This window comes from Limulus polyphemus, unplaced genomic scaffold (genome assembly GCF_000517525.1).
Source record: "Limulus polyphemus unplaced genomic scaffold, Limulus_polyphemus-2.1.2 Scaffold3050, whole genome shotgun sequence".
NCBI classification, from domain to species: Eukaryota; Metazoa; Arthropoda; class Merostomata; order Xiphosura; family Limulidae; genus Limulus; species Limulus polyphemus.
The window spans coordinates 115,161-129,747 of NW_013668660.1; the positions used below are offsets into that span (position 1 = coordinate 115,161).

General features: G+C 34.5%; 1 protein-coding gene across 1 annotated transcript in view; it reads left to right on the forward strand.

Moving 5' to 3' along the window:
• Window positions 1-2,692: 2,692 nt before the first annotated feature.
• The window catches only part of LOC106468550, a gene marked incomplete at its 3' end in the record, with an annotated part of 22,576 nt that continues 10,681 nt past the window's right edge, over window positions 2,693-14,587 (forward strand). The window contains exon 1 of the mRNA XM_022396880.1: window positions 2,693-2,837. Coding sequence (XP_022252588.1) covers window positions 2,808-2,837 — 30 coding nt within the window. The remainder of the gene's footprint in view (window positions 2,838-14,587) is intronic.

Sequence of the window (14,587 nt, forward strand, 5' to 3'; positions counted from 1 at the left end):
ATGATGCACCCACAGTTCCAAAGTGCAGAGTACAAACTTGCAGCAACAGCGAGTGAACTATGGTCCTTCAGATTCAGGGTCTAATACACTAAATCTTATACGGTAATCTGGAACCTGATATAAGTCATTTTTGTGTGAAAATAAATCAAAGGAACCAAACATGGTATTCCAGATTAACATATACTTATACTGCGTGAAATAGGTTTACAGGAGCTGGAAATCAATGAGGCTCGACTTCGTTTCTACTATAATCGGATATTCTACAAACATAAAACCAAACATGATATTCCAGATTAACATATGCTTCTACTGCGTGAAATAGGTTTACAGGAGCTGGAAATCAATGAGGCTCGACTTCGTTTCTACTATAATCGGATATTCTACAAACATAAAACCAAACATGATATTCCAGATTAACATATGCTTCTACTGCGTGAAATAGATTTACAGGAGCTGGAAATCAATGAGGCTCGACTTCGTTTCTACTATAATCGGATATTCTATAAACATGAAACCAAACATGATATTCCAGATTAACATATACTTCTACTACGTGAACTAGGTTTACAGGAGCTGGAAATTAATGAGGCTCGACTTCGTTTCTACTATAATCGGATATTCTACAAACATAAAACGCGCCCAGAAGTTCACACATACTATAATCGGATATTCTACAAACATAAAACGCGCCCAGAAGTTCACACAAGCATGATGGAGGCTTAGATCCAAACCCGAATCTAGCCTTGGATTTTGTGTTCCTGTGTTCCCTCGGAATCTCGGGGACACCTTGTTTCGAAATGTATTCAACTCACAAGCTTATTGGATTAAACTTTTCACATATGCTCATTTATAACGGGTGAGTGTCCTTGGGGTAGCCATAATTTGAGGATAATGGAGGAGCTTGGTAAATACATTGGGGTCTTCGGACCTCGAAGTAAAGTGCGGGTATTGTATGTTAGAGTTAATAAAGTAAATAGTCGAAAGATACAAATTGGTATGAAACCTTTGTTTTTAGAACGTCTAAAATATTACCAACTGAATTCTATAGCAAAATTGTCTTAATGGGAACTGAGATATTGTTAAGAAGAAGGCTTTCAGTACACACATGTCTTTCAATTGTGAGTATTAGGTTTATGGACTTGGAACACTGAAATTCAGGGTTCGCTTCCCTGCTGTGGAAACAGCGCACAGAACTAATTGTGCAGCTTTGTGTTAACAGCAACAATAAACAGCATGTATGATGTATAATATATACTTGTGGAAGTGTAAGAATAAAGAACTGTTACAACACATGTCATTGAATAAAGTCTGGAAGATTAAAAAAAACAAACAAGAATAAGATAAACGTCACTCTACAGCGTCCCATGATGCCCGTGGGCAAAGGAAACTATGCGGTAACTACTATCATGACTTGTTTTTTACCATTGAATGAGTCACGTGCACGTTAAGTTACGTACCTCTATATTGCAATCAAAATCATAACTTTATCTTTTAAGTTTACAACACACGTTTGCAGGCCCATATATTTTGGCCTAGCTTCGTACACCAAAGCTAGATAATTTACGCTAGACATGTCTAAACATTCTGACAGAGGATTTATCTAGTGTAAAAACCTGAAATTAAATCCCTTGATTTATAACGGACCAACGAAAATACTTCTTCTTTTTTTTGGCGCATTTACGACAAAGTTTTTATTTTACAACAATGGCGTCGAAGACAAAAGCAGAAAGATGTGGCTTTAGCGCAATATTTTTTTTTAAAAACTGTGTCAGTTGGGGGTAACTTTTTTTTTCATGGATATTTTAATAAATGTTTTAAATATTATAGGCCTAATGACAGCAATTAAACCTCTTCGTGAATATTTAAAACAAGACGCTTATATGTGGTATTCATATAAAAAAAAAGAAACTAATAAACAATGGACATTACAGCTTTATGAATATAAATATCTTGCGAAACAGATGTGAGGCTTGTTTAAAGTTGTAATTTTTATACGCTCATTTTTCGTTTTTTATCTTATGTATAAGAAAATGTCAGTCTCAATTATTTTCTCTTCGCTACGATTCTGAAAACGCTGAGCATGGGAATTAAAACTTTTTCCAGCTGAATTCCAGTAATATGAGTAAAGTAAAGATGGTTGATGTAATTTTTTATAACACCGGTTTGCAAATGTATTTAATCGCTTGCGATGAATGAACCCATATATCGTCCCTGATAATATATATGTACTGTAGTGTAGGTGCTTCCATTAACGACTTCAGTTTGAGGCTTAATGTTCCTTTGAAAGGCCCTTGAAGTTTCAGGTCTTGTTACGTTAAAAAATGCCTGTGTTGTGTTTCTTTCTTTTTAAAATAGATACGGTGCATTCTATTTGTTTAATCTAGGTGTTCCTGATAGTGTTTTCTCGGGGACAACAAACCCTAGAGGGCGAGTTACCTTACATTGTTCAAGCCTGTTTGTGGAAAGCGGTTATCGGTTGAAACAGCTAACACACGCACAATGGTCGAACCCTTTACATATGATTGGACAGTTCATAGGCCAGCTCGTGTTAGTATGTACATGTGTTTGCGTGATATGATAGTCAGGTGTGATGTAGTTCACGCCATGACGATGATGGTGGACTTTATCATGATATGTAACTTGTACTTGTAGCCTCTAATCTATTTGTAACTGTACAAGCACGTATTAAAGGTGATTTTGTTTTATGTCTTCCAGCTGTTCAAACTGTCGTTTGTAGTAATACAAACCTCAGACTTGAACGTGTTGGGGTAGCTTTATTGAACCAGTGTGGCTTCAAAAAATTCAATATGTGTCGTTGTCGAGGCCTAAGCGGAGAAGTAAGTACCGTAGTTTCCTTATTATAGTTTTTATTATAAATAGATAAAGCAAAATATATGATGATCAACTACGTCTAATCATATATATACACACACATATATAGAGGTGTGATCTTCTCGAGCGTATTTAATACATGTATATTCAAAGTTCGAAATATCGTTTGTTTATATTTTTGAGTTTCGTCTGTTGGTAGCGCTTTCGCAGCTTCAACACTCCTATTCAGCCAACCTAATTAAAAATCAACGCGTATTAATAATCTTTAACAAAGTTGAAATGTATTATATATATGTGTGTGTGTAATTATATTTTTTGCACATACATCTAACCAAAATATTCTAAAAATATCACTATGAATAATGATTATATATTATGCAAAATCCATAAACAATTCAAACTTGTAAATAATAAAACAATTTAAAAACATAGATCTACAAGTTAGGTAAGTGAGATTAAGCGTACTTCCGAGTTTTCTTATAAAATATGTTTCGTATGATCGTAAAACTAAATTCGAATATAAAAAAGAGGTTCTTGTAATAGATTTTAAGGGTACTTATCATACAATTGTAAAAATGTTCTGAGCATTTTAGTGGGCTCTGACATGGATTTCTAACATGAAATTTATGTTGATTCATTCTAAATCTTAAATTCTCTATTTGACCAACGTAACATTCATCACATATTGCACATTTTAACATATAATTACAGTTTTTAGAAGTGCAAGAGTACAGCATTTTGATTTTGAACAAAATAGTTCAATCGTATTGTTAATATATCCTAGATTACAAAGTTGACATATCTAACTTTTAGCAAAGGTCCTGACCTTATCGTTAGAGTACACGATTAAAAACTGCTTTTTCTCGTTCTTAGGTGGTGGAAAACAACTAACCTTCATCTTGAAAATATTTATAATGTGTGAATGCAGTCGTGTTATCGGTAATTGTGTGAAGAAGGCGTTCATGAATAGCTTATTAGTATGTGTGCAGTCGTGTTATCGGTAATTGTGTGAAGAAGGCGTTCATGAATAGCTTATTAGTATGTGTGCAGTCGTGTTATCGGTAATTTTATAACATTGTCAAATGGGACCCGGATAACCGGGAATTGTCAAGCGTGTGAATTGGCCAGTTTATAAAAAAAAAATCATTTTTTAAAGAGCCATTGTCAGTAGTTTCAACCAACACATTGAAGAAATTAGTTCTATAAGCCTTTGCAGCTGTAAATTTAATGTTTGGATAATTTAAAACTTGGTTACAACTAAACCCATTAAAATTTGTATTCCATATAATAATGAAACAGCAATCTATGTATCTGGCCCGGCATGGCCAGGTGGTTAGGGCGCTCGACTCGATTCGAATCCCCGTCACACCAAACATGCTCGTCCTTTCAGCCGTGGGAGCGTTATAATGTGACGGTCAATCCCACTATTCACACGCATATTTAGTATTTAGAAGTAACTATCCCAGACAATTCAAAATAAATATCCCATATACTTTGGCAACGAGAATTATATAGATTTTGTATATGGTACAATAGGATATTAACCAGTCACAAATTTTACCAGTCATTACTTCGTATATCCCAGGATTACAAGTTAAGAGTACAAGAATTTTAACTGCCTCCTGTATATCAAGCACTATAAGAAGAGCCTTAAGTAATATTAATGTTACAGTAGCTTATAGGCAACCCAAAAACGTTTACTTTATTATAAACGTGATAATGTAAGGAGTAGGATATGTCTACTCTGTAATCTAGGATATATTAACAATACTAATATCATTAGAAACATAATGGAACTATTTTGTTTCAAATCAAAATGATGTACTCTTGCACTTCTAAAAACTGTAATTATATGTTAAATTGTGTGATGAAAGTTACGTTGGACAAACAGAAAACTTAACTTTTAGAATGAATTAACACAAATTTCATATTAGAAATCCTAGTCAGAACGCATGAAAATGCTTAGAAAAATTTTACAGTTGTCTTTCAAGTACCCATGAATCTTTCTTTTTTTTTCCATTTTAGTTTTGTGATAATCAACAACAACAAAAAAAGATTACCTTATGAAAAGTATTTAAGAATAATTTGGAAGTACTTTGAATCTTATTTATATATCTTGTGGATTTATTTTGTTTATAATATTAAATAAAAATATTATATCTGAAAGTATGACTTATATATTTTCTTGAACACATTTCTATGTATACATTGTAAACGTCAAATGCAGATACAAAAATCGAGTAAACGGTTTCCCAATACACGGGAATGTTGTAAGAAACTAATTTTATGCCTTGACTATATACGTAAAAGCAAGAAACACATACGCATTCTTCCATTTTATTTGTGCATCTAGAAATAAAAATATACGTTTCAGTGTTAATATCTTAGTATGTAAGTATCTAGGTCAACCAGTTCATTACCCTCATCATCAGGGGCTTGATTTTTATGCCGTAAAAAATAATAAAATTATGCAGCTGAAAAATTTAAGTTACGCATCACAAATTGCTGATTATGCAGGAAGAATAAACATTATGCAGCAAAACGTAAAATTCTATAACCTTTACCAAAGCAAACACAATTTAGAACAATAACATTTAAGAGGATGGTAAATGCAACTCCATCACCATCAATAACTTAACTGGAATATTTTATGGAATAGCAATAGCAAACACATTTTTAGTCCTATGAAATTTTTTGACATGTCAACAGGCTCCAATTAGCAAGAAATAGTCATAACTACGTCAAACATTATAACCCTGTAAAACGAACATAGACTTGACTTTATTGGGTCTAGAAACTGATTCTTTGGATATGCAGTCAATCACTGATTTTGCGGTCATTTTTAGATTATGTAAAAAAAAATACTACGGTTGTTTAATCACGTTCCATTCGAGACCCTAATGAATATCAGTCAACTATACCGTTATGATTCTTCCCCGCGGAGGTGTATTAAGTCAAAATCCATTCCACCAGAGGCTACTAGTGATACTGTTTCTCAATCTTACGTTTAAATCAATTCCTTAAAACCTCTTTTGAAAGTTATTAGAAATAGTGTAATTTGTAGTATGTTTGACTAACTTATACTAGGATAAAAACATGGAGTTTTAAAAAAAAATAGTTTGACCACTTAGTTTGTCGTTAATTCGTCAGATGTGTTAAAAGTATTTCAAAGGACTTCTATTTTGTTTCACGTGTTTTCAAGTAAAAGGAGTAAAAAAATATCCTAACTTATATTATTCTTAAACACCTTGTTACTGATGGTTTTCAACTTTTTTGATTGAATTTGGTTTGGTTCTTATTAAATGCAAAGCTATACGATTGGTTATTTGTGCTCTGCCCACCATGGGTATCGAAACTCGATTTTTAGAGTCGTAAGCCAGCTTCTAATTGAAAACAGTCTTCTTTGTATATGATATAGCTCTGAAGTTTAGAACTTCTGCTGTTATAACTGCTTCTCTACTGAGAAACCGTGCAGCACATAATAACATGTAAAATCACTTCATGCTTCCAATAACAAACACACATGTATAAGTTTGTTTGAATTTCGCGCAAAGCTACACGAGAGCTATCTGCGCTAGCCGTCCCTAATTTAGCAGTGTAAGACTAGAGGGAAGGCAGCTAGTCATCACCACCCACCGCCAACTCTTAGGATACTCTTTTACCCACGAATAGTGGGATTGACCGCACATTATAACGCCCCCACGGTTGAAAGGGCGAGCATGTTTGGTGGGACGGGGATTCGAACCCACGACCCGCAGAAATTCGAGTCGAGCATATGTATAAGGAAAACAATAGTTATGTTCATTTTAACGTATGGAACAGAAGATATGTAGCAGTTCATCATATATTTATTTCTGTTGTTGTTGTTTTTTGTTTGTTTTTATTTTAAGCAACTAGACGAGAAAATCGTCTCAGTTGTAGTACGGACAAATTCAAAATATGAAATAGGAGTGTTAAAATGTTTCTTCGTGAGAGAGGTAAGTGAATATATAGAACCCCCTATAACAGTGGAGAGACACTATCTATCAGATTCATCCTCCATATCCAGTTGTGAGAAGGCACTTGCTCTAATGAAACATAAAAACAAGGAAATAAATGGTTTAACTGAAACAAACCTTTGGAAATGTTTCGAATAATTCATCTTAGGAAGTTGGCATTGGAATGAAATCGGAAAAAGTCACGAAAAACAGAACAAAACAGACATTTGAGGTGTTAAATAAAATGTATGTATATGTCATGCAGAAAATATTTAGCAAAGATAATTTTAACTTATACAATCTATCAAAAAGTTATTTTACAGAAAGACTACTCAACACCGTTTCCTGTTTTAGTAAGAATAACTTCTAACATCTGTTTATAAAAACTTGACTTTCTACCGTTAACATGTTTCATAACGTAAACTTTCTGTTGTGGTTAAAAACTAAGATACTATACAAAAGTTAGTGATGTTTTGTATAGTTTTATAAAAGTTTTAAATGGTTGTTACCTGACGTTGAGTACATACAGCTGTCCATCTTTATAGAGCCTAGAAAAATATACCCACTCTTCGGACAAGAGGGGCTAAACCTATAATTCGGCGATTTGAAACTGGTACTGCAACCAAGTCTCGTATGTTGATGTCAAATAAACGAAAAATTATCTTTCAAATGCTCTAATTTAGCTGTTGCAACGTGGATATGCACAGAGATTGTACAAAATAATTAGAAACACCCAAGCCCATCGGAGGCGGCTTAATAACGTGTGATTTCGCCTTTGTTATAACTAGTTACGTTTTTATAATAAGGCATCTAGAACTTCCTGAGTTATGCTGAGAAATTACGCTCCATTCCAGAGACCACAATCTTCTAAACCAATATTTAATAAAATCATGTTTGTGTGTCTGCGAAGATATAATGGCAAACCGTTGGACCGATTTTCACCAGACCTGGCATGCACCCTTAGGGCTCCTCTGTAGAGGGACATAGGATGGGTCGACGTTTGGATCTGACCTCCCACGTCACCTCTCAGTGGTCTCTATATCTTCCACATGAGTTGAAAGGGTACCTCAGTTAGTTTGACATAAAACACGGGGGTCTAATTCACTCGTGGTGGTCTTCCATTTACTGTTATCTGATGAGATGTAATGAGATAATTTCATCGCAATGCTTTAATTACCTTTGATATTTTTCTACTTGCTACAAAGACTAGATGTTGTGCAATTTGAGTAATAATATCACCTATTAGTGAGGTTTCTACAATCTGTCCTCTTTGAGAGTCAGTTATGTCACGCGCCACGCTGCTTGACGACTATGAAGCAGAATAGAGCTTATGAATAATCTAGATCACCTGTCTAAGAGGTCAGGGGATTAACAGATTAATTAGTCAGCTGAGAATGTGGTTCACTTATCATGTGTAGAGTAATGGGCATATCTTTAAACACGTGTTGTCCAAACACATAGATAGGTAAATAAAGAGGTAGGTAGGTAGCTCGATATATACTCTTTAAAAAAATAATAATAATACGATGCGTTTGTTTGTTTATAATTAAGTATAAAGCTACTTAATGGAGTATCTGTGCTATGCCCATCAAATACAATATGTTTCATGAGTTTGAGTGTATGTGTACCAGAGCTAATATTAATTTATAAGATAATTCCTAACTCGAACAGCGACTCCCCATCATTAAATCCCGTCGTCAAAAGGCGTTGATATTAACGTAAACTCTCAAAACGAAGGTTTTGAATTTCATCTTTCTTTTTCCTTCTTCTGATAATTTTCCCAGAAGGGGGGTCGAAGGCCGCCTGGGGGGGGTCACCTGTTTTAACCACTCGCACCACAATAGTGTGTTGTCCGTCCGTCAGTCAGTAGACACTAAAATGACGTCAGTTAAACCTGCGCATGCCATTAATCTCGAGAATAATTATGCACTCTGTAGGCTACAAAACGGCATGACATATGAACTTCAATGGCAAGAAATAAAAATAGTTGTTACTCTTAATTGTGGTTTTATTTACTCTTAAAACAAAACACTTTCGGGGACCCTACGGAAATAGATCTAGTATATATATATTTCAATATGCGTAGAAGAAGATTTCACCTAAATTATGAACAGCAATATGTATTTTAATTCCCCAAACGAAGTTAGTTAATGTAATACAGAATAAGTGTGACATAGTAAAAAACAACTAAAATAGGGACTTGAAATAACTGTACCAAGGAAATTTGTAAATGAAAGTAATTTTTAATAAACAGGAGAGCGTGAGAGTCACTAAACATCAATGTCCGTTTGCATGAGTTTTGCAAATGTAGTAAAAATTAACTTAGAAATTAGACAAAAAGTTTATTCGACAAGGAATCCCGCAATTCCACGATCGCGAATATTAGACAGAAAAACGTAAATTATCTGAGATATAAGCATAGCCAAAAAACTAAGTTGTAACTCAACGGTAAGTCTGAAGGCATGTAATACTGTGATGGGCAGAGCACAGATAGCCCATTGTTTATACTTGCTTTTAACAATAAATAAACAAAGTTTTGCAAGCTGAACATAAAATAAACGACTACTTCCGAGTAGAAAGTCTTTAGTGAACTGATATGGGCCTAAGTGTGTGATAAGATCGAAAAATAAACACCGAGATAAAATATATGGAAATTCCAATATTTGTGTTTAATATAATGTAATTTATATTGATTTTAGCCTTTCATAAGCATGTTTATTTTGCTGCTAAACTTACAGGAAATCGGCATTAATTAGATGAGAAGGTTGCATTAAAAAACTTAATGATTTTTTACGAGTTGAACCAAGTTTCTAGAGGTGTCAAATAGGGTTAGTCTGGTCAAAGCAATATCTGGTATGAATGACGCTCATTTAAAATGCTATGTACCATGAAGTTGAACGGATAACACGTCTATGTTTATAACTTGTTTCATTTTTAGATGTGGATTATCCGTCATTGACCTAATAGCATATGCATTTCCCAGTTATTTTACCTAAATAACCTCAGAAAATCTGTCAGAAATATGGCGTCTTTTGACAATGTCGAACAAATGTGAAGTCAAATCCCTGATTAGGTCAATCCCTTGATATGTTGAGCTTGTTCTGATTCCTGTATAAAAGATTAATAATAACTTCTGAGCGAAAGTAAAGAAGAATGTATAATTAATTATAAACCAACTACTCTATATCTGCTACATCCAGAAGGCCTTTCGCGCAACACCAGGTCTCTTCAATCAGGCTGAAATATGGCAGATGTAATTGTGGCGCAATTTGTATTAAGAAACTGTTTGACAACAACTTTTACGGTGTGAACTGGAATAAGTTGGGAAGTGTAATTTCCCATCAATTTTATTTATGTCAGACAATATTGGAATTAGGGTAAAGATTATGAAACTATGTATTATTTATTTATTTTAACACCATATATTAACAATTATTATTTTACTTATTCATTATTCAGAAGAGCAGGCGAACAAGTAATTTTCAGGAAATACGAAACTTGGACTACCTTCAAACAGTTCTTAATATCTGTATTAGTGGAAACGTAATCTATACTAACAAGGGTGTCAGTTAAAATTAATTTTTAACAGATTATACGGTCGTTCTTTTGTTAGTTTGTTTGAGAATTTTCGTGCCCGGAGTATGAATTGTAAGGTTCGTGGTTCGCGACCCGTTGTTGCAAAATTGGGCTCTGGAATTTGGGCGTAATGATTGCGCTATAAGAAGGACTGTCAAATCACTCTATTCGATCAGACAAGAGTAGCTCGAGAGTTGGCTATGGGTGCTGTTTACCCTCTCGTCTATCAGTTCAAATATAGGGACTATGAGCAGTTAGCCCTTGTGTAACTTTACGCGAAATTTGTTCAAGGCTGTCATGGCGTAACTAAGTACGATAACCTGATAACCGGGTTCTACAAAATAAAAGATTAAATAATACCAAATTCACTTAATTAATTTAATTCACACCCTAACAATTGGTGTTCATAATATCAGTGATGTGAATAGCGCCTCAACCACTGCTATGTCTGTTGCATCCCGGCTTGATTGTACGAAAGATCTCGTAGGCATTGGATGTGGCAGATGTAGTGTGGTTGACAAATTATTATATATTTTTCTTTGATTTCGTTCATGTGTTCTTACTATTATTCATGTGATTGTTTGACCAGCTTCGAGAATACATAGACTACCTTGCTGGTTAACCAGTTATTATGAATGATAGTAAAGTTAATTCAAATAAAATAATAAATAATCTGTTTTGTTTGTTTGTTTGTAATTAAGCACAAAGCTAGACAATGGGCTATCTGTGCTCTGCCCACCACGGGTATCGAAACCCGGATTCTAGCGTTGTAAGTCCGCAGACATACCACTGTGCCACTGGGGGCTAATCTGTTTTTAAAATAAGTAAATAAAAAATATTGTGTTGTTAATCCTTACCATAATTCTAATTTGTAAATCATTTAAATAGAATTGATAATAACTATAACTTTACAATTCGCTTTCTTAATCGAGTTCACACTGTAACAGTTGATCATGAAATTGATGATTTAAGTAGCGTTTTGACCGCTTCTATGTCAGTTGTATCCAAGTCGGCCTGGTGATGATAAGCGAGCATATCATGGGTTTTCACCTTCTATAATTATGTAGATTTATTGCAAATAATTAATTATTTAGTTTCCACACTATCATGGCGGCAACACATGGCCCAGAGCTGGTTTATTCTTTGTAGGTGACGTCTCCCCTGCACGGATATTTTATTGTTGTGTTTAGAACCTGTGCTGAACGAATTAAAACTTGAATACCTGTTGCTGGCTAATTGTAACGTTGACTGAAACTGACAACCATCTAATGCTGTCAGGAAACATGAGTCACGAGGTGACGCCCATCGCTGGACAAAAAAAGCGAGTTAACATTCTGAATACAGGCACGCTTTCTTGGTTTAGTTATCCACTAGTCGATCTATCGAGAGAATTTACCTTTATGTAGATCATCGTGTTTGGTTTGTGGGTTTCCAATCTTGAAAGAAAAGACGCAACAAAACTAAACATCGGTTTGAGAAGGAAGGACTGTTTGTTATCTGCGAGGGTACACGGGCTATTGCTGTCATTTGATGTTATTGTTCATTAGAGTAATAAATATATTTATTCTTTTAGCACACATAGTCGTGTGGTATCTTTATTTCACTCTTAAATGAAAACTCGCAGTCATTATCCTCATTAAAACACCCCCGGTATTCTTGGGTCTATCTGCTGTTTTTGCGGGTTTATTTGTCTAAAACGTGTAGGGAAACCGGTTTCATCTGCGAATACTATACCCCTGATAGTGAGTAAAAATGCAACATAATCCGTGTGTTTGAGCTCGGTTATTTACAGAAAGTAATGCACAAAAATAATCAAAGACAATATATAAATTGATTAAAAAAAGAGGAACACGAGAAATAAAATAAAAATTTCACGATTATCTAAGCCTAAACACAAACTAGGTCTTTTATATTGTGATCATTCACAATCATATGCCCTGTAAAACATTTTCGTGACATAATTTTGTTAACAATAAAAGCCTTTCTACGTTATTACGGTTTCATTGTATAGGTGGAACACTGAAGCGAGCCAAAAAAAAAAAAGAAATGAAAGAAAAATGAAAGAAAAAAGTCGTTTAATTATATATATATATACGGTTGAATAAAGTTTTGATGAGTTAATGAATTCACGCCCCGGTGACCTAGGGTAAGCTTGAGGGCTTATACCGTTGAAAATCAGGGTTCGATACCCGTGGTGGGTAAATATCCAATTATGTAGCTTTGCGCATAAAAAAGATAGGGCTTAAATGTATCATCATAAAATGCATGATACGAATATAACACATTGTTTTGTAAAACAGAAATAAATGGAAAAAATCCAAATTTAGATGAACAAAATAGTATGGCTACCCACATGTTATTGGTAAGTAAAAATTAAAAACCTTAATTAACAGTTATATATGTTGTTGATGTGTAGTGTCTGCAAATCTAAAAGAATAGAGCGCCTGGTTGACCCTGTGGTAGAGATCGGGATTTCGGAGCTGGCGAGCCGAATTAAAATCTGAAAGTTCAATTCAACTGATAAATAATTTCAATTTTCGAATCATTAAGTATTCGTTCAATTTCAACACCAACATAAAATATATACATCTATGTAACACAGGTGAAAATGCTGGAATTGTACTAATTATTTTAAGATATACTTGTTGTGAGAAGTAAGTATCCATGCGCCATTTATTCCATTATATACAATAGTACTACTTATTACGGTTAATTAGATGTCTAGTTTAAAAACTTAAATAAAAAAGAGCAGAAAATTGGAAAACGAACTAAATCTATTAATGTTATTTTAATAGACCCTTGAATTTTTCAAACAACCAATCAACGTCGACAATTTGGAATAAGCCTACGTGCAAATCCTCATGTGCTAGTTTTCGTTATCTCTTTCTCTGACGTCATTTACAAAACGACCCAAATACTCTCTTCGCCAGATATATATTTAGTTTCGAAAGGTCGTACTGTTATGCGTTAAAAATACTTACTATATAGTACTACTTTTGTTAGGCCTATGTGATATTTTGTCGATTAAATAGCTTAACATGTTTTTTCATGTTCAAATTATTTCAAATTGCCGTAACGGTATGACACGTTTTTTAGTGTTCTCCAAGCGTTTCTGGTGGGACAGCGGTATGTGTACTGAGTTACAACGCTAAAATCCGGGGTTTGATTCCCCGCGGTGGACACAGCAGATAGCTCATTGTGGCTTTGTTTTCTGAGCATTTTAACAAATTGTAAAATTTCCCAAGCTGCAATAAAAAATAAACAAGAAATAAATTTGATTCAATACTTTCGACATAAACAACATCTTAGACACACCTAATTTAGAACTGCTAACCAGATAGAATGTGACCACTCAGCAGCACTGGCCGCCAACGCGACTACTTCGAATAACGAGGCTGTCACTTTTATAATGCGTCCACAGCTAAAAGTGTTAAGCGGTTTATTGTGAGATCGAACCTGGGACCTTCCGTTGCGCAACTCTTCATGCTAACCATTGAGCCGCGTCCTGTCCAAATGTATGTATTATTTTGTTAGAAAGCGTACAATCAGCGAATAAGTTTAATAAAAAATAATGCCTCAAAATCAGTGAACTCGTACCAGACAAATTAACTTGTGGATTTATTAAATTTAAGGGTGACTTTCAAGTTATACATATATATATATAAGTAGTAAAATAAATTTAGTTTATGGTTTCTTTTGGACCATACCTTATCGTTTCGTTCGCTCATTGACATAGAGAGATAAAACAAAATGTGTGGTTTCAACCTAGATATGCCGAAAATAGTGCGTAGGTCATGGGGTGGGGGGGGGAGGTACTAGATAAGATGAAACAAAGAGGTCAAACATAATCATTCCTCTAATAGTAAATATGCGACTAAAATAGTGGAGAAAATAAATATTAAGGACGTCCGAAGATGTCGTTAACAGTATGCCATCCAAGTGATGAAACAATGTATTCTAATGTTTATAAGTAAGAACAGTTTATCCAGTTAACTATGTTCTTTACCAAGTATAGTTTTGAAGTAAGTAGCTGGCTATGGTGGGAAATTAATATTAATGATAACATCCAGTATGAAGATACACCTAACATCTAAAGTTTAAGTAACATTTGTTTAGACAGTGGTTGACTTTGGTGGGGCCCGGCATGGCCAGGTGGTTAGGGCACTCGACTCGCAATCTGCGGGTCGCGGGTTCGAATCCCC